Genomic DNA, 27,437 nt, shown 5'->3' on the forward strand with positions numbered 1-27,437 from the left:
CTAATTTTTATTTACTTTGTAGATGGCTCAGTATGATTTTTATTTCACCCAAATTATAGCTTATTATTGTTCTGAGATATTCTTTCCAAGAATTTTCTATTCTGCAACGATCAGTATTGCATCCATAAAACTTTCAGATCTACAAAACAAATAAAGTTCTTCCAAGTGGTATACGTGTTCTTGCTTTTGTTTAAGGCATATTTTAAAATAAATTACAAGAATACACTGTGTTTTATTGGTGTCAGAAAATTTTGGAATCATATCACTAGGTTCAAATTCTTTTATTTTTTAAATATGTTTTCTACAGGGTGCTGCTTTAATTCAAATGCTGGCTAATTTTATGGGCCATTCAGTGTTTCAAAGGGGTTTGCAAGTAAGTAAATTGCTTTGTTTTCTCTTAAAATTTTTCTTATTTTATGCTATGTAGATGTTTTACAGTTTAAGAAATTACTGATATAAGATTACTAAATGGTATGGAAAAGTTTAAGATGTATAAGGTTAGCATCATCTTTCAATATGAGAAATGAAACTTATAAATACCATGTTCTCAATAGCACCAGAATAAGCTTGAAGTATTGTGTGATTGAGAATATGTTTAATTTTCATTTTAAATTAAAATTGTAAGAGCCCAAATAATTGATATAAAATATTTAGAATGCCTACTTCTCTCTTTTTTCTCCACTGATAAGTTTATGTAAGGTAAGAAGTGATAATAACCTTAGGAAAATATATATATATATATAGATAGATAGATAGATAGATAGAGATTGTTATTTATCTGATGATCATTTAAATTTTTCTTTTTAATTAGAAAATACAGTGCTGTACAAATTAAAGGAATATAAACAATTTTATCAAAATGTATTTGCAGTAGGAAGTATGAGATTTAGGAGTAAATTTCTTAGAAAAAGAGGCTTCTTAATGGCTTTTAAAGTAAATACAAATACAGAAAAATAAAACTTTTACTCCATTGAAATCTGCTAGAGCAAATCATGTTCCTAGCAGCTGTGATTGATGAATTATTTATGATGCATTCTGCTACTTAGAAGTGTCCTTTAAAGTAAATTGATGTTCACCTGAAATACAATTATGCTAAGACAGAGAGAGCTATCAATCTTATCTGTTCTTAGTAAGCTTTCATTTTAAAATTTTAATAAACTACATCTGAGATCAGGTCATATTTTAGTAGTATAATTCTATGTTTACCCCCCACAATTTGTAAAGGTAAAATACAAAGCAAGAGTTAACTATGTTTTGACAAGGCTAGTTATACGTAGCACAACAAAGCAAAACTATAAATTTCCTGAAGAATAATTTCCCTTAGAAAATATTTTCACAGATTTGTTCCAGCAGTGGTTGGAAGTTACTTTACTCAGCTCCTTCCATTAGGGAAACCTTCAGAAGAGCTGAATCCATGGAACCTATTTTGTTGGGGAGAAAGGGTCTGTTCTGATCACATAGTTGGATTTCTCCCTCCTCTCGAGGAGCGCCCTCCAAGAATATCAGAGGAATGTCCTTCTCTACCGCCATTTCTTTGTTTTCCCCATTGATGTTGTAGCATGACAGTTCTTGAAAAAACCTAAACTTGTATAAGAGCAATACAAATTGAATTTGATTTCTTGGTAGCTAGTTGATGTGAAATCATTTTCTGAGTACAGTTTTTGTTCTTTTTCTCATCTGTCTGTATAGATTTGCTCAGCAGATTGAATAATCATAGTTATTTTATTTGGAAAGGATTATTATTTTGCAACATTTTTTGCTTTATTTTGTCATATTTTCCTTAGTATGCAAAATGTGTACATTTTAAATATATCCTTTTATATTGAAGTATATTTAATAGACTTCAGATCAAGTATATCTGAAAAAAACTATTCATCTTATTCTCATTACATTAAACTTGGATATAAAACTTGTTTTAATGTGTTACTTATCCTCTGAAACTTGATTTGGCTTTAATTTTCAAGTAAGGGGCTCTATGTTTGTCCACATTGCATTTTATTTGCATTGTGACATCTCATTGGTCAGATAGATTTGTATCCTTCAGTACTTCACTTTCAGCTTTATTTATACTCATCACTCAAACTGATTTAGTGTATCACCAGCAGTTTGGATTAGTGTACAGTAGATCTCTATGTCGTGGTGATAAATTATCATCTCCTTAGCATGAAGATGTATGGGATACATTTTGAAGATGACCTCCTGAACAGACACTTCATGTCATGATGCTGACGGGTCAGAGTTGATATTAATATGCTTCCTTTCCAAAGGGGCTCAGGGGAGTATTGGTTTGCATGTTGTTGAGACAGCCAAGCCTGGCTGTCAGGGTTTACCTCGGCTGGACAAACGATGAATTCTTTTCATAATAACTATGACTATTTTCTGTTGACAAATAGAATTTTTTCATTTGCAAATAGACACTAGATTATGTTAACAGTTATAGGCAATATAAAATTTAAAATTGTATGTTTTTTCCTTTTTTTTTTTTCGTTCCACCTCCCTACTCTTCTGGTCTCACTCGAGCATGCTCAAGCTTGTTCTGCCATCTGTCTGCCTGCCGGTCTATCTGTCTATCTCTTCTATTTATTCTCTGTTGTTTTATTTTTTGTATTTGCAGCTTTGTCTTCATGGTCCACACATGAAAAACATTACAATGATATTTTCTGTTAATTTTCTATATACCTAAATTTTTCTTTTCTGGAAGTTTCGTGTAATATTTGACAGTAAAATTTTGAGAGAAGAAACATTGAATCCTTTTGTTGTTGAGTTAATATACCACTTATAAACAACATACATATATTTAAAGTAGGTTGCTTATATTTTTCCAAATGTGCACTCTCTATATTGTTCTTAAGATTGCATTTCCCAAAATAATAGCAAACATATTTCAGAAAGCATGACACAATGAAATGAATACAGAGCAAAAATGATAGTCTTATTTATTTAAAAAATATTGGTGGGATTTCTGCAAAACACTAAATCTCCCTTATCCTCTGGTTCCAAAGTTTACAATTCAAAAGTTGAACTAGATAATCTCTAAGAGCCTTTCCATGTTTCATCATCTCTGAATCCAAATTTTATTTAATTTGATTTGCTAGTTAGACAACTTGACTTTCATGTGAAACTAGTGTTCATAATTTGATGTGGAGAAATGTGAATAGATGGGCAAAAATATGCCACTGCTCTTCTTGAAGCTTGATTTAGGTTCTGAATATTAACTCCATTTGACTTCTAGGGCATATAATACCTTAATTTTAGTCCATCAGACCAGCATTTATTGTTATGGAGAGTTTTGATAGTGACTTATTTCTTTTTGTCAATATTTGACATATATATTTGTTTGATTTTAGTTACCTAAAATCATTTCATGATTTGCTATGGATAATTTACATTTTCATAGTTAAGACTTTATCTGTCTTAAATTATGTTTTCGAAAAACTAAACAGTGCTTGGTGAATTTTACTGGATATTCTATCTCAATGATATTCCTTTTTAACCTGACAGGACACCTTCTTAAGTACCCATCTTTGAAGGTTTGCTTCAGGAAACCATAGCTGGTATATAATGCAGTAGCAAAGCATAGCAATATCATTCTAATATTTCAAGCACAAAGGGATTTAGCATAGAGAATATGGGTTTTATAAAACAGTTGGGAGGGATAAAAGAGTAAAAATGGGGAAGACTTCATAAAATCAAAACATTCAGGAAACACTATAAAATAACACTCATTTGCTTAGTTGCCAGCCGTACACCTGGAAGCCACCAGCAGTACCTTCTTCTGCACTTGACTAAGGGAAGTGTTTCTTTCTTAGTGCCTTCCCGATAGCTTGTGCCTGCTTCTCACCTGACAGACATTTGCCTTGGAGCCAATTAGCAAGGGATTCTGAGAAATGTGGCACCCAGGCCTCCAGCCTGCACAGTGCTCAACAGGGTATAGAAGGTAGCAAGGGGACAGGTGAGCTGATGACAGACAATTGAACAAACGTAATCGATCCATTTTGTTGTTGTTTTACTTTAGTGATTTTATTATTATTTGTACTATATATGTAGCTTTTTGTATTACGATACAGAGCTTTTTTATTTTCTTTTGTTACTTTAGTGATAGCTCCATTATTTTTGTTCCTTCCCTAATCATTGTATTACTTACTGCAGAAACATGTTCCCGTTTCCACCGGGTTTGTAATCTCCAGGCCCCTCTGGGGAGGGACTGGACTGGCTTGGTGGTGTCAGGGTGAATCAGTACTGGTATGATATGTCTGAAATTTCCAACTATCTAATTATGACACTTCTAAAATAAGCGCTGACGAAAAAAGACAGGGGAATTGACTATTATAAAAGTTTTCTGTTTTTAATTAACTTAATATTTTATACTTCTGGTTTACGCGATCGAAACTGTTGGCTCTTCAGTCTACTCCCTTCACCCCCCTCCTACTAGGATATGATAAATATATGGAGAAGGAATTAAGCAGCAGTTTTTCTAAATTACATTTAATTTAAAATCAAATATGCACGGGACAAAAAGCCCATCTGGAAAGTGAGCCAGTATGGCGTCCCAACCTGTATGTCTTCCTTACTGTAAGTGTCTGTCCAGTGAGAATTGTTGTTAAAAAAAATTACTGCAGGCTGTGTTCCCAATGGAGACTTAAATAGAGTTAGTGAAAACGCAGTAAAGAATTAGCAATAACTAGAAAGTCTCCTTGCACGTCGGGAACAAGTTATGCATCATATAATGCTACCTTTGAGGCCTCATTTTTGACTGTGTTATGCATATATCAAACAGCTTCCTAGACCAGTCTGTGAAGAGAAACTCGAAGCATCACTTTGGGAGGTCTGTATTCGTTCTCTACCGATCACAACACCCCAAACTCGTGCCGTAACCTCATTACTACCCTTTCCGCGCGTGGACAAGTTTCCGTGCTCAGTGCTGTTTTCCTTTCTTTCCCCGGGGTAACTGGAACTATAAATGTAATGTAAGTGTGCTCCTCTTTCGCCTCTCTATAAATTCTTGGTGATTGGACATGTCCCTCTGCAATGTCTCTTGCAACTCAAACCTTCAAATCCATTACAAATATTATCAAACAACATCCTTTGGTAATAGTTACATCTCTAATTTGCCAGAGTCTGTGCGGTTTCCATGCACACGCCTTCATCATTACGCAGAGGAAGCAGTGTATGAGGTTAACGTGGGGGTGGGATGGGGGACGATCAACAAAGCAGGACAAACGAACTGGGATCTACTGCCTTTGTGCCATTCTTTCTTCCTAATTTGAGTCCGTTTAGTTCAGATCCTAGTTCTAGAAGAACTCGCAGGATTACTTTTAAAGTAACCAATTCAGGTGCTGATTCTTTGGACTTTTAAAATTACACGAGTCCTTTTAACTTCATTTATATTTGTTTTAATCTCCCTAATTACATTTTCTCTTGTTTTTCGCCCAGTAATAAAATAGTAAAGCTATAATTATAGGATCCTTAGATAACATTGATTGGCCCAGTAGCTATTACAAAAATAATTAGTATGTAATACTATTGCTTTTTCCTTTCAAACAAGACAATAATGTTTTAATGATTTGGGCCTGGTTGTACCATTCTTCATGTTGTTATGAGTCCACATGAGGGAATTAAAATTGTGAAGAAAGATCATTGTAAGCTTGATATAAACCCAAGCCCTAAAATCTATGTCAGAAAGTGGGTCACCTTCCTGCTGAACCAGAGAGAGTAATTTAATATCATCTAAAATATGGTTGAATAGAGAAAGATTTCTCTTGATTAGTATTTAACTGCTCTTTTCCATAAGGTAACCTACAACACAGTGTTTGGGTCCAATTATCAAGGTGAAAATTGCTTATGCAAATCAATGTAAGGCAATGAGGTGTGGATAAAAAGCAAAAAGGAAATATCATTATTATTGGTTTGTGCTCATAAAATTCTGATGGCCTGAAGTAATGACAGGCACGATGCTACAGGGAGTATTAGCAGCAAAGCATGCTCAGTAACTTGTGTTCCAGGGAGATGCTGCTGTCTGTTAGCATGTGTATGCAGGACTTTTGTTTGAGACCTGCAGGCTTACAGTTGTGAAAGACTGCTCCCTGCATGTGGGTTTTCACGAAAATGAAAACTCAGATAGTAATAGAAGAGCAGACACAGTGTGTCAAAGTTAAGGTCCTTTCTGTGGAGATGGTTTGTGCTGCCGTCCAGATGGTGACTCAGTCACACTTAATCTAAAATGAATGGCCATGGACAGTTTCTGCTCAAATGTCTCTCTGTTTCATTTAAAATACGGCACAGTTTTATATATGTGATAGGGAAAAGAGTTACCGCTTGGTAATCATTGTTTGTGATGATACTTATGATAGTCTTACAAAACCGATTCATCACAACTGGTTCTAGCCATTTGGACTTTACCAAATTAGCATTTATTAACAAGTTAAATTACAAAGGCAAGATTAATGAACATGTAAAAGAGAAAAACATTTGATTTTTATTGAAAGATTGCTTGATGTGAAAATAGTTTCATGTGTAACAAATACTTTTAAAACTTAAATAGCCATGGCTATTTATATCTCTAAATAAAAAGGGATTACTTTTTGTCACTGAATTTGTTTATTGGAAGGCTTACACACGGAATCCTTACCATGTGCTTCTGAACTGCAAGCTTTCCTGTGACCTCTGCAGCTATATGGATGGAGCCATGCCTTAAGCATTTCGGTGCTAACTGAAGAGTCCAAAGTTCAAACCTCGTAGTTTCTTCTCAGGAGAAAGAAAGGCCGTCTGCCCCTGTAGGGAGTGCAGCCATGAGACTGACCGGGACAGGGCGTCAGTGCCCACCGACGGTCGCTAGGTATTGGAATCCATACAGTAGCAATGCGTTTCTGTGTAAGGATACAATTATTTGTAATCAACCAAAAAGCCTTTACTATTAAAGATGCACCCTTTTCTCTCCTTTTTTTAATTTGGACATTGCTTAAGTAAGACCAAAAAAGAATTGATGCATCTGAATTATGGTGAGAACATTTTTGAAAGTTCCACAGGCTCCCAAAAGGACTAAAAAGTCTGTTTTGCAAGAAGTACGCCCAAAGTACTCCTTAGAGATGAGGACTTCAAGCGTTCATCCTAGATCCTTACATACTTTTTACAAACAAACTGACATCATGTTTGGTAAAGTAGAGGGCCGGTGGAAAGAGGAAGGTCCTCAAGGAGATGCACTGACTCAGTGGCTGCAACATTGGGTACAAACCAAGGCGAAATGGTGAGCACGGTCCAGGACAGGGCAGTGTTTCATTGTATGTGAATCGGGTCGCTATTGGTTGGCACTGATTTGATGGCACCTAATAGAAACAACACATTCATTTTATTTATACTTTTATGAAGATTTTAGCCTTGTGTTTTATACACTTAAAATTGCAGCTTTTACTCTCCTTTTCAAAACTTTGTACAAATGCATATGCACTACAGATACTGAACATTAACATTTATATTGAAAATATCCTTCTCCCCTGGGATATCAAATATCTAAAATCATATGAAAGATGACATTTTGTAAGTTGGTGACTTAAAAGAAATCTGTAAATACTGCTCCTGGTCACGTGTTTGAAAACTTACAGTAAGATCGAATGTGTTGAAAGACCTCTTTTCGGTCAATGGTAATCGTGCTTTAGCTCTCCTCTACCTTCTAAGTCTGTCTTGAGAAAGACACAACTTCACCTTGGCTGAACAAAGAGAGTGTGGGTCCTGCAAGCTATGGCCTTCAGACATTCTTTTAACTCAGACCTGAAGCCAAGCCTGAGACCACCTTTCAGCTGGTGTGTGAACAATAACACATGGGTGAAACTAACATGCCCCTCAGAAAAATCAAGTATATACACCTGAACAGATAGTATTTATCTAAAAGCAAAATCAAGCAGAATTGTTTCCAGTAAACTAACAGAAAGGGGGCAAACCATGGCTAATGAAAACAGGAAAACCAAGGCAGGAATGTGTGAAGTGCTGACACCTTGTGAGAATTGTAACCCCGGGCCAGGGAACTCCCCATGCATGCATTGCTGGATTAGAAATGAATTTGCTCTGGAAACTTTCATGTAAATCATAATAAATATTTTAAAGACAAAAAATGGTGGCATCACTTGCTTTCCTCAATATGATTCCATTTGTAAGCAATCTCCAATAGCCACCATCTGTTTGTTGGCTCAAGGCCTCCACCTGTGATTTTTAAAAACATTTAAGAACACTAACCATTTAAATATAAAAATTGCCTGTTAATACTTTGTGCTAACAGAACAAAATTATAGTTTTTCTTCCTATACTAAAAGCTATACTTAGTTATTTCTACAGCCCATATTTATGACCCATTAAATATCATTTATTCTATACATTCTTGTTATGTACTTACGGTAAGTAGTGAGTATTTAGTGCATGCTGTATAGAGCAGGTATAGTATACATTTCCATGAATCATAAAATATGATAAAGGATTCAAAGACAAATATATGGTGCTAACTGTGTTAAATGCTACGAGGGAGTGAGAGGAGGTAACTTTATCGGGTATTTAGAAGATCTTTCTTCAGAAAATGGATGATACACAAAGTTCTGAGGGATATAAAAGGGCTGAGGGGAGATCATCAGGAAGAGGAAAGAGCTTGTGCAAAAGGTAAGAAAAATTGAGCATGTCAAAGGAAGCAAGCTAAGGTGCTTGAGAAAAGTTGGAAGGACAAAAGACAAGGTCGGAGAGGTACGGGTAGGAGCCCGTCATGGGGTATCCAAATAGACTTTGTGGAGAAAATTGGATTTTATCCTAAGTATAGTGGGGTGTTCTTAAAGGGTTTTAAACTGGGATGTTCTCTATCTTTCTGCAAATATTGCAGTGGCCTTGAAAGAATCAGCCTACCATTACGGTAACTGGCTAATAAAATTAGAAGGGAATTTAAGTATCTGGTAAAAGAGGATGAAAGGTTGGATATGGCATAATTAGGTATGCAGAGGCAGGGACATATTCAAAATGTATTTTGAAGGTACAATTAGCGGGGACTTGGCGTACATTGGACGAAGAGTGAGGTGTGGGAGCAGAGGGAGAGAACAGAGTCAAGGACGCCTCTGCGGTTTCCTGTCTGAGGGCCTGGGACCAACCGGGAAGGACTGTACCGGTTGGGGGTTCCGAGAAGAGGGAGGGCCACCTCAGATCCAAATGGAGCAGCTGCCAAGGCAGGCAGAGTACCAAGTGTGCAGTGTCGCCAGTGCCTGGAGAGAAACACGTTTCAACAACAAGAAAGCGAGCAGCAAGGTTAAATGTAAGATACATGTGGAGTAGGGGAAAAATGGAAACGTATTCTTTTGGAAGACTGCAATTTTATTAGGTTGAGTGGAATGGGTATAAGCGCATACTTTTTAAAAATTGCAAAAGAAGGATATTAGAAAAGTGAAGTAATTTGCTATAAAGGATATAAGGACTCACAGAAAGCTTTTGTTTTATTGACTACTTCAATATGGGAGCCCGTTGTACTAACAAGAAAAGGAATTTGGTAGTGCTCAAGAAGAGAAAACTGGCATCTCGGTCCTTGCGGTGGTGAAGGGACTAATTTTTATAGTAGAAAGATGCTTTCAATAAACTTGAAAATCTGGTAGTGGGGAGATGAGGGAGCTCCTTTCTAATTGTGCTTTTTTTCAGTGTTGTTTGAGCAAGGGTCTGTAGTGGAAAGCTGAGGATGAGAGGTGAAATGTGAGCATGTAGGTCTGAGAATAAAGAGGCACACCTACTAACTACTGACTGCCTCTTTGAGCTGGGTGATTATGAACGTATCATAGACTGAATCTGCTTAATTACAGGATTTTCTCCAGTGACGTTCAGCTGCACGAGTGCGGGTTTAGAGAAGAAAAATACTTGAATTCATCTGGAATTGTTTTTTTGCCAAGCTAGTATAATTGAAGAACAGAACTGAAAAGTTGAGGTGGCTATTTGCCAAGAATTGATTAAGATGAACTATGAAATCTAAGGAAAAAGAAGACAGAAAGTATCTCACACACATTAACAATACGAACACAAATAATAAACTAGTATAGTGTGTATGATTTTAGCACTGAAGAAAAGAAATTGCCTCTGAGAATATAAGAAATTTAATGTCCTTATAGAAGTGTCCTTAAGCCCATAAATGTAAAAATGTTCAAGGAAACCTTACCAATCTAGAACATGTGGGGCGGAACCTTCTGGTCTCGATTACATTGCTAGGCAGTCGTAGGTCCTGATGTCATGGAATGTGTAGGTATTGGAGAGAAGTGGAGATAGTGCGTATTTTTAAGTGTTACCTGTACGTCTTTCCAAACCTCTCCTCTTGAGGTCAGTGTCTGTACATAGAGGTATGGCGAGAATGAATGTCGTATGCCCATTTTCTGGGCTAGCTGCTAGCAAACCTGGCATCTCAGTAAATGGCTGCATAACTACATGTGCTAGGCCTTACAACTTCAGGAAATCTCTTAAACTCAGAGGGGAATTAGTTTTTTTCAGGTATAAAGTTTCGACTTCAACTTTTTCCTCCGTGCTTTTTGTGTTTAATTTGTTGTTATTTTAATAGTTTTACTGGGGGCTCTTACAACTCTTATCACAATCCACACATGCATCCATTGTGTCAAGCACATTAGTACATAAGTTACCTTCATCATTTTCAAAACATTATCTTTCTACTTGAGCCCTTGGTAACAGCTCATTTTCCTCCCTCCCTCTCCCACGCGCCCTACCTCATGAACCTTTGATAATTTGTCATTTTTTTTCAGGTCTTACACCAATCTCCTTTCACCTGCTTTTCTGTTTGTTGTCTGTCCCCCTGGGAGAGGGTTATATGTTGACCATTGTGATCGGTTCCCCCTTTCTCCCCCACCTTCCCCTTGCCTTCCTGGAATCACTACTCTCATTATTGGTCCTGAGGGGGTTAGCTGTCCTGATTTCCCTGTGTTGCAAGCTCCTATCTGTACCAGTGTACATGCTCTGGTCTAGCCAGATTTGTAAGGTAGAATTGGGGTCATAATAGTGGGGAGTGGGGGTCACGGAGGAAGCATTAAAGAACTAGAGAAAAAGTATGTGCACACTGACTGGCTCATCTCTTCCTCGTGACCCTTCTGTGAGGGGAAGTCCAATTGTCTACAGACGGGCTTTGGGTCTCAACTCTGCCCTTCCCCTCATTGACATTGATGTGATTTTTTTTTTATCCAAGCATTTTTCTCCTTTAGGTTAATTCGTATAATTTCCTTTCATTGGCCCTCTGGAACATTTTGACTTCTCTTGGAAGTAAAGTTGAACAGAGAGAGGTTCAACCCAGATAGTATTTTTTTGAGCTTGCTCATAAAGTTTCTAATGTATCCTGATCTTTTTTGCATCATGTATATTTTTCTAAAGATTTATACTGTTTTCTGAGCACATGCTTGTAAGGTATACATTAATATTATCAGATGACTGGTAAGGGCCAAATTCCTTACCCAGTTCTTCTGAGTGTGTTGTCATTGAGTTGAATTTGACTCGTAGTGAGTCTTTGTGAAACTGACAAACAAACAAACACCACACTGCTTAGTCCTGAGATAAACTCACAATTGTTATATTTGTGCCACCATATATATTTATCTTACCAAGGATTTCCTTGCTGTGCACATCCAATATCTCTCAATTAAAATGCATTTTCGTTTCCTGTAGTCTCCTGCACTGGGTGCTGAGCAAGAGTAGGGTGGGGGCGGTGATGGTCATAGACGTGACTTAACGTCAGTGCCCTCTTGTTTCCTAGGAAATAGTGCATTTTGCCAGCCAAGACCAAATATGTCTGTTTGGTAAGCTTGTAGTGGTCTAAGTCCTTTACCAGGGCATTCAGCAAAGGCAGTTCCCAAACTTCAGTTTTACCAATAGATACATTTTATGTCTGAGTAATATTTCACTCTCGCAGTGAAAGTGAGAAGTAGGGCTATTTTAGTACTCCAGAGCACCCCAACAGACTATTACTTTCACACTATTTCACTTACAGGTGTAGGACCCTGTCAGGTTGTTCTGGAACACAGTACACATCCCAAAATAGAAATAACTGCCTTTCTGCTGGTGTGCCTGCATGTTGGAGTCTGATCTATAATTAATACATAAAATACATATAAAAACAAACCTGGTATAAGAATGTTTCGCTGTCTTTAATTAAAAATCAAATGAATAGACGACTAAAAATCTTCATGGACTTACAGTTTATTTTGAGTGAAAATCGTCTGCCATACTGAGTAGCTTATCATGAAAGTATGAGTTTTAAAATACTCATTAAGTAGAATGATGAAATTTTTAAACGTGCAAAATTGCATTTTGCTCCTGGAGAAATATCTGGATCCTCCTATAGCCAATCAAACTACTTAGGGAGATAACTTTTGGCATAAACACACATTAAAAAAAACCCACAGAATCAGAATGACATATCAACAATAAAGTACTTTTCTGTGATTGTTCTGCATATTTAAATAGCTTTGTTCTTAAATGGCACCTTGCTGTTTTATGGTGGCTGGAAACCTCCAGATCTTGACAAGTGAGTAAGGGTTCCAAGAGATCAAATGTTCTTCTGGGAAGCTTGACCACAGTTGAATGGTAAATAGGGACAATTAATACCTGTGCCTCTGTTTCCTCCTCTGTTCTTCTCTCTGATAATGAAAATGTGAACTTTACTGCTTTTATTTTGTTTTATGCTTTGTCACTGCTTTGATGCTCATTTTACATAATCTCATAATCTCTAACTAGTCTTCTCATATTACCTAAAATAGCATCTGGTCTATACTCCAGCTTTGTGGTATTTTACTTTGTCATCTGTCACTGTGTGAGTCTCCTTGCTGCTTTCGTTCAAGGTCAGGGATTGTAGAGACATCCTCTGAATGCTGGCACAGGCCAGCATTCCAATAGATTTTATCCCACTCTCGGTGACATTGCTGTGACCTGGCAGTTTGTAATCTGTGGTGGTGGTGTTCATGGACCCCTTCAGGTTACCACACTCTCACAGTGCACACACTGGCACAGATTGGAGTCCGGAGCTCGTGGTCCTTCCTCTGCTTATGGACCCCGGCTGTGGAAGCTTTTGTAAAGACAAGAAAGTAGCTTATTATAATTATGCACTGTCGTCGCTGTCGCTTTATGTGCACCTCCGTCTAAGAGCTTCTGCACAGGCTGCATCCCTTTCAGTTTCTGTGTGTGTACAGGTTTGTGTGTGTGGACTTTAACCTTCTGGTCTGCCTCTTTTGAAAACTTTCCCCGATACTTATTATGCGGAGCCCTGGTGGTGGAGGGGTTCTGTGTTGGCTGTGACTCACAGAGTTACAGTCTCAGAGACTCACAGGGGCAGGTCCCCCGTGCTACTGGGTTACTGTGAGGAGTCATCCACTCGTTGACAGTGAGTCCATTTTATAACACACACAAAAGCTGGTGGGTTATTAGGGAAATTTAGCCATATCTTTGTTTTGTTTGTTCAGCTTACGGCACCTTTTAGTATTCTATCAGTTAGGGTTTGGAGTTGCAAGCCACAGAAGCAAATTCCAGCTGTATTATCCAGAACAAATTTAGTGCAGGGTTCAAAGGTAGCGCATTGGGTCAAAAGAAAGTCTAAATAGCTGGGCTTTGGAAATAGAGTAGTAACTAAAGGGTTCTGTGAAATACAGAGAGGCAGCCAGAGTCGAGCTACAGAACTCTCAGATCCAGTTGCTGACATGGCCCCCACCCAGCTCCTGTCACCAAGACAGGACATACATTTCAATGATCTTCCTTCCCTTCTTTGCTCTACTCCACGGGCATTCACAGACCTCGAAGGGAGCATGGGGTTGTCTGAGGACAGGGGGCACGCCCATCCTCTCTTACCAGAGAGAGTGGCAAGTGTGCCTGTAGTATTGTGTCCCTCTCCTTGCTCTCTTATAAAAGTCCGTATTGAATTATTGCCCCCATCGAAAAGTGCTGTTTAAATGTCAGAAAGCCAAACACTGACATATTTTGGTATCAATTGTTCAAGGCACATTTTATCGTGATAGAAAGAAATAATGTTTTAAACCTGTTTCAACCTTCCTGCCATACAGTCAGGAAAAAAAAATCAATGCCTGAATTTATTTATCATTTCTCAAACTAGTCGTGCAAGTAGATGACATCCTCATAGCAGAGTCACTGCGTGCAACATGGGGCCTGGTCTCACTGTAGAAAGCATTGTTCGTGGTGTGCTCATGAGCGAGTCTTCCCTTTTACTCATGAACTGAATTCTGACTTTGTTCAACGTCTCACCTTCACCTACTCTAGGCAGCCATATCCTGCTAAGGACTGGATTCTGCCTTTTGCAAGATCCAAATGGTACTGCTTAGTGCATCAGAAGCATGTTTTAGCTAGGTTGGTTAAATTATATACTAAATAATCCTAATATGTATAATTCATGACATCATAAAATTCTGATAAAGGAGAAATTTGAGGTATTGGCTGCAGGATCTGAAGCAAAGGTCTCTTGAGTCTTTAACATCTGATGGAAGGAACAATTCTGTCTCTGCCGACTGTGATATCTGAATCTTGTGCTTGGGCCTCAGCTGCTAAGAGCCCAAACTGGAGGAAAGATTCCACTAAGGGGGCTCAGTGAAGTGCTCCGGAGGGAGGGGCTGCACCTCTACTGTAATCTTCCTTTTCTTAGAGGACGGGACACGTTTTTATCACTTTGAAAGTCATCCTGGGGAAAAAAATAAAGAAAAGTCATCATAGGGTAAATTTTCGTTTTACTTTCAGCTAAACACATCTAAAGTACGTCATGCATCTTTGGTTTTTATTGAATGGTCCCTCTGTAACCTGAGGGATAGACTACTCATGCAGCTAATCTGCTGCCCTAACACGCGGAAAGACTCATTAATAAGAGAGTAAGCATTCCATAACTATTTGCATGTAAACCTTGAAAGATAATAGGCCTTTACTTCCTCAGCTCAACATTTTACTTTCCCTCTGGCCTTTCTTAGTCCCACTGGCTTTTATATATGAAACGTTATGAACTGTACTACTTGTTAGCCAGAAGTGGAAAACCAAAAATGGTATTATATTCAATCATTCAAAATCTTTTGATATGGAACTGCATATGTATTAATGTAAATTATATATAACAAATAAACACTGAGAAAAATGAGTTTGAGTATTTGAGCGAATCTGGTGTGAATAGTAAGGAGCACTGTTGGTGTGTGAGTTGCTAATCTCAAGGTCAGTTGTTCAAACCCAACAGCCACAGAAGAAAGATGAGCCTGTGCATGCCTGTCCAGATGTGGTTGGGAAAGCCTATACAGAGTTGCTATGAGTCAGAATGAACTCAGTGGCACTGGGTTTGGTTTTCTTGCTTTTATCAGTGTAATAAATCTTTTACTTCATTGCAAATTAGTAATAGAAAAGCATATTGACTAAGGAACCTCAGAAAACACACGCAGATTGAGCATTTATTGCGTACTATATTGGGAACACAGTTTGGTTAAACAGTGATAAGCCAAAACAACCAGGTCCTTACCTTACACAATAGAGCCCTGGTGGTATATTAGATCACTTATTGAACTGCTAAGTGCAAGGTCAATAGTTCAAAAGTACCAGCTGCTCTATATGATTTCTGCTCCTGTAAAGATTTATAACTTTAGACACCCAAAGGGGGCAATTCTACTTTGTGGTATACATCATAATCATTTGGATACCAGTACCATTTTGTTTTTGACCTTATGGCGAGAGGCGCTAGTCCTGCAGTGGGGAAGTGTTCTGTGCTAACCAAAAGCAAAGTAGTTTTAACCAAACATGGCAGATCTCTGTAAAACAAAAGAAGCAAAATTCTAGGAAATGCTACTGGAAGTGTGACTCCCTCCTACAGGACGACCATGCAGTGGAAACAGCTGGATGCCAATGGTTTGGGTGGGATTTACTTAGGGAGTTTTTAGATTATGTGGGCAGTTAAATTAATGAGCAGGCAATTGAAACACAGAGTAATATGTCTTCTGATAGGGTACAAGGTACTTGGCTCAGAATTAGAAAGGAGGCAGAAGTGGGCAAAGATTCTCAGGGAAAATGCATTAAAATTGAGACTTGACTATTAAAGTGAATTTGCACAGTAAAGGAGAAAGGTAAAGTTTGAGTGGAGAACTAGGAAATAGAGAAAATATTGTATTAGGCATCTTCAAATAAAGTAGCTAATCTGAGACTGGGCAACAAGTGCTAAGAGGCTTGAGGAAGTACAGCGGGGCTAGTCCATGAGGGAGCTCAAGGTGTAGTGTTTTCTGAGCACACCGTATTGGCTGGCTAGCACAGTGGTGTGTGGTAGGGTTGAAAGAGAGAAGAAGCAGTGGCAGGCGCTGTGTCCAGGTGAGAAGCTGTAATGTGTAGCGTGGCACCTTAGAGGAAGATTCAGGATATCAGAGCAGTAATGTGACGGGAAGGACAGGAAGGCGTGAAAGATGACTCTTTGGTTCATATTCATCATTGGGGAAAAGCCCTCAAGAAGAGACAGTTTGGGGGAGGAGAGTGAGTTTAGCTTTCTTTGAATATGACCCTTAATTATCTTTGGGGAATCTAGTGGATATTGGGCTGTAGACATATGTATGGGGTTTGGATATGGACCAGGGTCTGTGATTTCAAATTTCCTGATATCTTAAATGATTATATTACCTATCCCAATGTTATGTGAATTAAGTGAAGGAATATAAAGCAATTCAGTGTTAAGAGAGGCAAATGACATTATAGTTTTTTATGTGAAACATTCCTTAATTATTAGTGATGCTACCCTTTGGTTGGTTACGTAATTCAGTTTCCTATTCAGTAGCCTGAGCTTATTAAGAAGATTATTGTAGCTAATATCACCTCAATCACTATTGGTGGTGTAGTAGTTACGTGTGGGACTGTGATCCACATGGCTGGCAGTTCAAACCCACCAGCAGGTACATGGGAGGAAGACAGGGCTATCTACTCCCGCAAACAGTTACAGTTCAGAAACCCTCGGAGGGTCACTATGAGTCAGCATTGACTTGATGGCAGAGAGGTTTGGGTTATATAATATTGAACCTTCCTTTTAACTACATTTTAAAGTAGTTCACTTCACTTTTAACTACTATGCATGTTGGCTTTCCCATAGGTAGATATATCAGAATATGCTTTCGGTTAATCCCTTTTTAACTTGTAATCAGTTTATATTGCTAGATAGGTCTCATAAGTATATTCAACTAATCATCTTCATTATTTTCAACTTCTTTCATTTCTGAAATATCTAGTATAGACAGCCCATCACTGTTCTTACAGTGGATGTCAAAGCATTATACTTTATACATTTATATTGTAATGTCATATCTAATGTTGGATTTTCATATATGTGTCTATATTTATTAATAAATTTCTTATCCAATCATTGTCATATTCATTTACTGGTAGGTTAGAATAGAACTTAAAGTCGTTCGATGTAAACATGCACCAACCATTGGAATTGCTTTGGCTCTGTAATTTTTGGTCCAAGACTTTCACAGCTTCAGTCACAGGGACCTACTCAAATTGCATCTTGTTATTTACATTTTTTTCTCAACGACCTTTTGCCCATCACTGTTCCTCCATTCCCACGAAACCTTCCTGGTCTATACTAAGTGCATTATACAATTCATGGAAATAAAAGAATAAATAGATGATATGGTTTTTAATAGGCATGATCCTCACATTTTCTTTGTAATTCTCCAAAGACTAAGAATATATTTCCATATGTATATCGTTGTTGTATAAGAGAAAGGCTGGGATAACTAAAGAATATGTGTTTGGGGAGGAAAGACAGTTGAAATCTGAAGAATTCCAATGCCATGAATATTGAAGCTGATGGGATTCCAACAAAAACATACCATTTCTATCCTGAATATCCAGCCTGGCATATGAAGACCCCCTTCTTAATCCTGACTGATTGCCATTTCAGCTTGTTAGAAACAAATTGGAGCCTTATACAGAATTGGGAGAGTAAAAAAGACATTGAGCTAATGATCAAAATCAAGCTAAGATCCAACCGATCTCATGGTAGACTGACTGTAGATATTCTGATCCACCCCAAGGGGAAACCTGTATTCCTGCATCGGTCCTTTCCAGATCCGTCGGTGTCCCTTTGCTGCCTCTCTTTTATTATCCCAATACCTCTGCATAAACAGAACTCAACAATAATAGTTCTCATTTAAATAGATGTTTCACATACATTTATAAGTTTCAATGTCCATTGTTTTTCAGTGTATTCAAGAGATTCCCCCAAGATACACACACAAACAAATTAAAAGCAAAATTTCTAATAATTTTAACACCTAATCAGAAAATGATTTAAATCCTAGTCCCAGGGTTCAAATAGAGAGTGCTTCATATAGCTCTCCTACCCAAAGCTAAACTCCAGGTTCAGATTAGTTCTTTGGAGATCTAAATTCGCAGTAAAGTTGTCCAGAGCATCTTGATGAGAAATCTGTCATTGCTAAGTCAGTGTGGATGTTGCTTCTCCAGGCGTCTGATTAAGTGGGAGGTGCCATCTGAACATGTGAGTTGCCCACAAAAGCTCAATCTGTCACAGGTGCTACAATTTGTATTTCAGAAAATCTGCTTCTACAACTTTAATTATCTCCAAAGCATCCCACTTTACATAAAGTTCTCAATGGAGTCAGCATTTTCCCCCCAGTTTCAGAACTGGCATGTAAATTAAGCATTTGCCTGTTACCTCCAAGTTCTAGGGCTGAAAGGATCTCAAATGAGACACTTTGCTTAACATCATCTATGTTCTTCTCCTTCTCCCACTTCGACATCGGAAAACGAAGTGCCCAGTCGTCATAACTGAGGACGCATTCACCGCGATGCATCCATGCCTCCCAGAGAGGAGGAAGGCTTAAATTAGAAAGAGAGTGTGTAGGTTTAACTAATAGTTGGGAATTCCTAAATTAAAAACATATTAGACCAGGATAAAATTTCTTTTTAATAATACTTTTTCATCAAGTCAATGAAAAGCAATGTTTATCTCTGTGATAATAGGCACCTTCGCACTAGAAAGCCTGTGACAACAGTCCTCTTTGGGCAAAGTGATACCTCTTACCTGTTTGACTAACAGAAGGCCATTGGGACTCATTTACACTGGCTACGTAGACAAAAATCAGCCAGTCCCACTTGACCAAATCTTTCTTAGTTAGGCCTTCTGATAAGGGTCACACAAAACCACACATTGCTTTCATTTTATACTCTTCCATGGAATCTGAACTCGAAAGACATCCACCGCAGTAAAGATTTGTTATTGTCAGAGTTGTTCTTATCCCATGAAATATTTTTTTAGATTCCAGTCTAAAATCCTGATGGGCAAGGTTTCCCAAAATATTACACTGGGGAGGTAATTTAATTCAAAAAGCCAAGGTTGACATGATAAATGAAGGGATGTTTTTTGACCCCCCCCCCAAATCTATAAATGATTCAACTCTCAAAAATAATTTTTAAAGATTAAAGTTATTTGATACTTAATTAGAAAATATGCTATGCTTAAGTTTTTTTGAATAGTTTAAAATTTAATTCTTATAAACCTTTATGAGTATTTCTCTTTGTATCAATATAAGCACAGCAAATAGAATTGTTTATTTGATTTGAGAAATGATTATATTAACTGGTAATTGCTTAGCAGTTAAATTGTAATTCAAATCTTATTTTCTTTGTAGGATTATTTAACCATTCATAAGTATGGCAACGCAGCCAGAAATGATCTCTGGAATGCCTTCTCAGAGGTAAAGTATAGGAAGAAAAAGAACCCAAACCATTGGTAACTTTTATTGACGCTGACAGTATGTTTTCATTTTGAGCTTTTATTTCCTTTGTCGCATATTATTTATAAATGTATAGTAATGAGCTATATAAAATGTACTAAAAATACAATGGGATTTAAATGTACTTAATGTTATTGATGCCTTTCATACTTTAAAAAGATAATAATTATGGAATACAATTTTAATATATTTGGGAAGTGAGTCATGCTAAAGTGAGAAATACTGCAAGTTTTTAAGGAAATATGTTTTCTTGTGTGCATGACAAATATTTAAATATACCAACTAGACACACTGGGGATATTTAATGATGCTGCATGTATTTACTTTACCAGTAAAATGTATTTTATTCTCCATTATGTAAAAAAAATTAATGCTAATGAAACTTCCATATATATATGCATGAAGCCTAACTTAAGGTGAGAAAATTAATTTTAGTAACACATTATATTAGCTTCACTGATCTTGAAATGTTTCATATTTAGGTAAATATTAAAGGTAAAAGTGAAAATGATTTAATATAATTATATGTATAATTCATGCTTATAAAGCTCATTTATCCAATTTGGGTTCTAAAGGCTTTGAAGAGGAATGGAAAATATGTAAATATACAAGAAGTCATGGATCAGTGGACGCTCCAGAAGGGCTATCCTGTTATCACCATCTTGGGAAATGCAACAGCCGAAAAGAGGGTAACCATTACCCAGCAACGCTTCATTTATGATATAAGTGCTAAGACCAAAACCTTTGAACATCGAAACAGCAGGTACCACTGACTCTCTTTTAATTTAACATGAATATAGGAACTTTTCTTTTTGCCATTCACCTTTTAATTTTAATATTTTAAGATAATTTTGACAACATAATTCTGAAATATAAGTTAAGACTCTTTTTATTTCTTTATTTCCATATGGTATTTTTGATTCCTTTTACTGCCGATACCTTACATATTTTAACCCCTGATTGATGAGCACACTTATGGTATTTCATTGAAGACTATTTTAAATTATTCTAATCATTTTAAATGTGAGATATGATATTTTACTTTTTGTTATAATATTTTTTAATCATCTTTAAGAAAGTTAAGGTGTGTTGTGAATTGAATGGGATCAATCTAGAAAACCAAATCAAAAGTATTTAGATAATAAATATTATCCTAGTTAACAAAACTCAAAAACTAAATAAATACCTTAAGGTGATCTTAAGTAGAAGTGGCAATATGAAAATATATTCTCTTTCCCTCAAATGTGGTGTTTAAAACTATAGAAAACACACCTGAATTTTGATTTGCTATAAATTTAACATTGGGGAACCCATTTAATTACTTAAAATTCAGAATATAAACATTCTATCCAATTTTTCTAGTTTATTTTTACTACTTTGTTTCAGTAAAGACTGAGTCAATGTAAGAAAGTACACTTCAAATCAGGCAGTTTTTAAATTTATATATAGAATGCCCTGGTAAGGGATTGGAGGGGTGAAGGGAGGGCAAGTATAGAGATCAAAAGTAATAAGTAAATAGAAGTGCTCATATTAGTTTACTCATGCTGTGTCCTATCACCTTGGGAAATTAGGATGCTGGACTTCATCATCCATTATTATGTAGGATTGGTGGGGAATATTTTAAACTTACATGAATGGATAGCATCTCCAAGTTAGCTTGATGTGAATAAAAGTGTTAGGGAGATTCATGAACATTTTCTGGTGGCTGATATTGGAACTCCATTTAAGAAAACATGAAGTCTTCACTGTTGTATTGAGATAAATACTGGTACAGCAGCTATACTATACAATACGATACGATACTATAGTATACGATACGATACTATAGGTGTAGGAAGGAGCTGGGCTCCACAGCAGTTAGAATGGAAAGATTGGCCCTGGGTTCTCACCCAGCCATGCTGCCGGGGACAGACTTGCAGGTCTGCTGCCATACAGATGAAAACCCAATTCTGCGCCATCAGGTTGATGGCGACTCCTAGCCCCCCTAAACACAGGGTTGAACTAGCCTGGGAGTTTCTGAGACTGTAGCTGGGGCTGGGAGTAGGACCCCCTTCTTTCTCCAGCGGAAGAGCTGGAGGCTTCAAACTGCTGACTTTGCAGTTTGCTCTACTCTCGTCAAGATGGGGGCACATGGAGGTTAAAGGCTCAAGTAGAGAGAGGCCTTCACCAGGTATGAGGAGTTGCCTTTTGCAATTAAACTGCTCGAACACGCAGAATAACACTCCTCCCTTCACCCTGTCGGGATCTGCCTGTCACTGCTTCGTCCCCTTCTCTGGGTCTCCACAGCTGTCAAAGGCTGCCCTGATCACCCACCGTCTGGCCCCAGGCGAAACACGCTTCGGCATGGACCACGAAGTACACAAAAACGACTTGACTGTGGCGAAGCCAGATTGGGGCCATGCCTTTGAGAATGAACAGTCTGACACAGGCCTCCCCGATGCAGAAAAACAGAAAGGACACCCAGATGACAGAACAAATATTGAACAAAAATTCTCTGCCAGCCCATAACCTGCATCAGAGGTGTCAGCCAGGAGCCTGGCTCTTCACGGGGGAAATTCTCTCAGCATGAGTAAGCAGTTTTAGCACAGAGCGCTTAGCTTCTGCTGGCATTATAAAACCACCTGGATGGTTCTGAATCTGAGAAATTGGTATATAAAAATGTTGAGGAAAATTAAAATCCCCTTGGTGGCGTAGTGTTAAAGTGCTCAGCCGCCAGCAAAGATGGCATGTCGAAGCTGCCAGCCACTCCCTGGCAGAAAGGGGGAGCAGTGTGCTCCCATTAAGACAGCAGACCGGGACAACCCTAAGGCAGTTGTACCCCGACCTGTTGGAGGACCATGCGTCAGAATCCATTTAATGGCAAACAGAGCAAAAAAAATATATACATGACATTCTATTATTTAAAATAATTTTCCTAGTAGGACAGAATCCATCTCTAGATGAGAATTTACTATTCCCCACTTAGATTATTGCTTAATTTATATTAATGTTCAGTTAAAGCTTGAAAATCAAGTCTGTGTGCTCCTTGTACAAGCCTTCCGAGGTCTCTAGAAGAGACATTGCTGACGTGCTAAAATAAATGTTTCCCACGGCTCTCGACTTTTCAGCTACTGACTTGGATCGTTCATTGGAGGGGCAACTGGGAACTCACAGACAATATTTGAGATTAAAGGGTTTTATTTAAGGAAGTTTACAGGTTACATACAATCAAGGTGAAAAATACATAGGACATGGTTGTCCTGTCAGGAGAAGTCACCAAGTTCTCTTCCAGGTGATAACAAAGACCCAGCAAGCATGGCACTCCTGTGTAAGGTTCAGCCCAAAGCACTTAGCTCCAGCTCTGTGCATCAGCAAACCCAGTTAAGTGGCCAAAGGCCCCCCACTCTACAGGCCAGCCGTAGGTCCCAAAGCACCCAGCTTTACTGATCATGACTTTCGCTTTGCCATGACTGTTCTGTGGGACAATTATCATTACCTCTTACCTGGAACATTTTAAATGTGTAATGTAATTATTTTTCCATATGTAATAAATGTACATCCTAGCTGTTAAGTAGAGGAAGAATGAATCTTTGCTATTTCTAACAATTGCATATATTTAGTAATGTGTTTAAGTGCATAAAATCCTTGGTAGGACTTTGGTACACAGGAAGTTGTGAATTTTCGTAGTTTGTTTTTCCTTCATTTCATTATAAATTTAATACATTTCACTGTTAACTAATACCACCTGAAGCATGGGGCACCTCCTGGGAGTCTTGGGCGACAGGGCATTCTGTGTGTCCGCACACTCACCCTTTCCTTATGGGCCCCGCCTGCAGCAGTCTCCGGAGGGTTTCCCTGTGTGCATCAATGCTTCGTGAATGTTAGTAGCAACTCCTGGGTGTGATTTTTCTCATTCCACTTTTTAAAACGTACCAATTCTTTTCCATGTTAGTACAATCAGAATTCTTAAGAACTACTGAAGAAAGGGATATATTTTTTGAAAATTTTCTATTGTTACTTAAAATATGATATCCATATGATCAGTTAAACAGAAACAACAAGAACATAATCTAACTACACACATTAATTTTTTCTAATCACTTTTTAAAATATTACATACTACTAGAGTCTTAGACTTATTTAGAGGGTCTTTAGATGTTTTTAGTCGTATATATTGTTTGCTTTTTAATTAATATCTGTTTGGCTTCACAATTTAGATCGTCAATTCAATGTGGAAGATATACACCTATAAAGTCTTGTTCATAAAGTTAGTCTATGTCTTACAGAGAAATTGATTTGGTCTTTCATTTTACTTATACTCCACCCAGTTCCTTTCGGTCTAATTACAGAGAGTAATTAATTGAATGTCTCCAATATCTATTGTTTGTAAGTACACACAAAAAATAAACTTGTGTTTTAAATTGAAAATTAGATCCAGCATTTAGATTAGATCCAGGTACTATTGCCTCTTAACTTATTTTTCCAATTAACCAAAATAGATTAATTATCTTTGGTGAGGGATGCTGTTTAAAAAATAATAAAATAATCTGGCTGTGATGTTCCCACGGTGTGTCCATTGTCATATATTTATCACATATTTTTCATTGCATGCGTCGAGGCCTCTCTTAAGGAACATAAATTGTTTTGTTCACTAACTTCTATCCAAAGAACCAGGTTAGGCAACAATAAATTGGTTCTTTCATGATGGATTATGTGGAGTCAATTACAGTGTAACAGGGTACCTTCACATGGTTGGCACTCAGAAATGTTTCTCTGATGAAGTTCAGCTTATCATTTAAAATTCAGAATGTCAAGGATGGCCTTTTGACTTTTGACTTTGGGGATAGCAGTTGTTATGACATAATGAATTTTCCTCTTTTCCATCTGACATATTACTCTTGATGAATTCCCATGTATTAATTGTGAGTGTGAGAAATGAACTCTGTGACACGTAAAACAATTATGTGTCGAGGGACCGATTCAGCACTGCTCTTCCCAAATCTCCAGAAAGACGCCCATTTTATGATCAGTCACTCGGCGTCTCCACTGGTTCTCAGTTCTTCAGTCGCTCTCCAGTTATGAAGCTGACACAGTATAGCTTCTTATATCACAAACAAAATATATGACTTTAATACTCATTGCTCGCTTGTTGTGAAGTCTTGCCAATGACACAATGATAAAAGCAAACTAAAACAACAAGACAGGCCCACGTCAGCAAGTCCATTCTGACTCGTCATGACCCTGCATAGGGTTACTGACCCTGTAAACGTGTACAGTTGCTGATTGCCCCACTTTCCTCCCGTGGGACAGTTCTTAGCTTTGAACTTCCAGCTGTTTAGCAATAGCACAATGATTAGTTGAAGGAATCAGGTTATATTTCAAGAAAATAAAATATAATGCTTGAACGCAATGTAAAATCATCTATCATTAACTGGTTAGCCTTTCAGATTAAATAGATACTTTATGTAAACATATAGGCCTTGATTTTTATTACTATAAAAGGCAAACCTTATCAAATGTTTCTCTTTTATAACTCTGACCCACATTTGAACATTAAGTATCGGTGGTGCTTGGCCAATCCATTTGGAAATTTCATTTAAATCAGCAGGACATTAGGTGTGCCCTGTCGGGTGCATTGTGTTTATATGGATTTTAGGGGGATCTTGTCAGTCTTGTTTTATTCTCTTTGCCTGAATCACCTTATGTGTGCCATATTAACCTTATGGAAATATAATAAAATATCTCTCTGAACAGTTATAAAATAAATAAGGAGAAATTGGTGAAATGTGAATACATAAAATCACTAGTGTTTAATATTAAAACAATAGAAATGAATTATTTTAAGATTCAAATCAATATATACTGTAGTATTTAGCCACTTTTAACTCCTAATGCACACATTTTGGGTTTTTTTGGCAAAGTATATTATTAGGAGATCTCTTCTACATTGACAGAAAACTTCTGAGTGCACAGTCTTCTTGGTGAGATAGAAACAATGAATTAGAATCTACTTTGATGTCTGAGTGCTTTTTTTATTGTTGTTTTTGGTAGCTTCCCTAAAAAGCATTAATAAAAATCCCTCTGAAGATGCATGTTTTTCAAATGAACACCAATTTGTATTTTTAAAGCTACTCTTCTATTTTGCAGCTACCTGTGGCAGATTCCATTAACCATTGTGGTAGGAAATAGAAGCCATGTGTCTTCAGAAGCAATTATTTGGGTGTCTAACAAATCAGGTAAGATATATATTCTCCCCTGTGGACAATTGGTTTCAGATAATTGTTCAGCAACTTAACCTCTGGTTTCTGGGGTTATAAAAATGTGCATAAAGACAAACTAGAAAGAGAAGATGGAAGAATGATAATCACCTCTACAAGATAAGAAAGCATAAGAGGATCTCTTCGGTATAATTTCTGACTCATCCACTTTCACCCTGCCTATATAGTTCTTGTTTATTCGTTCCTTTCATGGTGAAGAGAAAACATTTAAATGCTTTTGTAGATCTCATCGTAGCTGTTTTAAACTGTATAATTTCATAATCACACATTTAATTAAAATGTAAGCAGAACTCCCATTAGAGCAGTGTCTCACAAACTGAAACTGAGGCAACAGTTTTAATCCCATTCCACTGTCTTTCTTTGCATTTTCAGACTATCTCTTTTAGAGACCAGAGAAGCAATATCCTTCATGGGATTAGATAATTATAATTATTGGATTTGAAGGGAGAGGATTAGAGTTGTCCTCAAAGTGCACCCTTTGGGGGTCAAACCTCAAGGTGCAGGGAGAAGAGCCAGTTCATTGTCTTTCTACCCACAGACCCAGTGCTATCAAATAGATTCCAACTCCCAGCAGTCCTCGGACACGGGAGCACTGCCCCTTAGGGTGTCCCAGGCTGTACCTGCACACACAGGACACCGGTGTCCTCTTTCACCCCCAGAGGAGCTGTGAGACTGAACCAGGGACGCTTAGTTAGCAGCTGTTGCTCTTTGACCCCAGCACCACCAGGGCTCCTTATTGTCTGTGTAAATGGCGCCAAACAGGAGAGGGGCCTATTTGCAATCACTCACAGAAGAGTACTTGAGTCCCTTCTAAGTCCTTCATGGACAGCAGGGTCCACATGAGGGTTCCTTTTGCTCTGCTTCCCAGCGAGTTGGAGAAAAGGCGATGATCATCTTCTATTAACACTTCAGTGGCACTAAGAAGGTCACATTTTTCTACCTTTTTCCCCTTGCTGCTTTCACCAATGCTGTTAGTGTATTTTAATTCTTTATGCTATAAACATCATTTTGAGCATATATCTTTTGTTTTAAGTAAATAAACAAATGTTTGTTTCATTTCATACATGGCACAGTTAAGTACTCAAAATAGGTGCATGGCTACATATAGGCAAAATGTACTGAATCCAGAATGTAATCTGACTATCAGAAACATAAACACTTGTAATTCCCAGGGGTGAAGGTTACTCATAATTTCGTGTTAATGTAATTTTAATATGAAACTGCATATTATAAAGAGTTACAATTCCATTCACGTTTATTGCATATAAGACATTCACATGTAATGTGGTGGTACGTTGAAATGCTGACTGTAACATTTATTGGTTTCTTCTCCTTTAAAATAACTCATTACAATTTGTTCTTTTAATTGCTTTGAGTTAGCGTTTATTTCGTGATTCTGAATTCACACTTACTATCT

General features: G+C 37.5%; 1 protein-coding gene across 2 annotated transcripts in view; it reads left to right on the forward strand.

The window, feature by feature from the left end:
• Positions 1–312: 312 nt before the first annotated feature.
• LOC142436264 (thyrotropin-releasing hormone-degrading ectoenzyme-like) overlaps positions 313–27,437 on the forward strand; it is a 114,615-nt gene continuing 87,490 nt past the window's right edge. For both annotated transcript variants that reach the window (XM_075540029.1, XM_075540030.1), the window contains exons 1-4: positions 313–373; positions 19,659–19,724; positions 20,339–20,526; positions 25,890–25,978. In XM_075540029.1, the coding sequence (XP_075396144.1) occupies positions 326–373; positions 19,659–19,724; positions 20,339–20,526; positions 25,890–25,978 (391 nt within the window). In that variant the 5' untranslated portion in view covers positions 313–325. The remainder of the gene's footprint in view (positions 374–19,658; positions 19,725–20,338; positions 20,527–25,889; positions 25,979–27,437) is intronic.

This window comes from Tenrec ecaudatus, unplaced genomic scaffold, assembly GCF_050624435.1.
Source record: "Tenrec ecaudatus isolate mTenEca1 unplaced genomic scaffold, mTenEca1.hap1 Scaffold_1882, whole genome shotgun sequence".
NCBI lineage: Eukaryota > Metazoa > Chordata > Mammalia > Afrosoricida > Tenrecidae > Tenrec > Tenrec ecaudatus.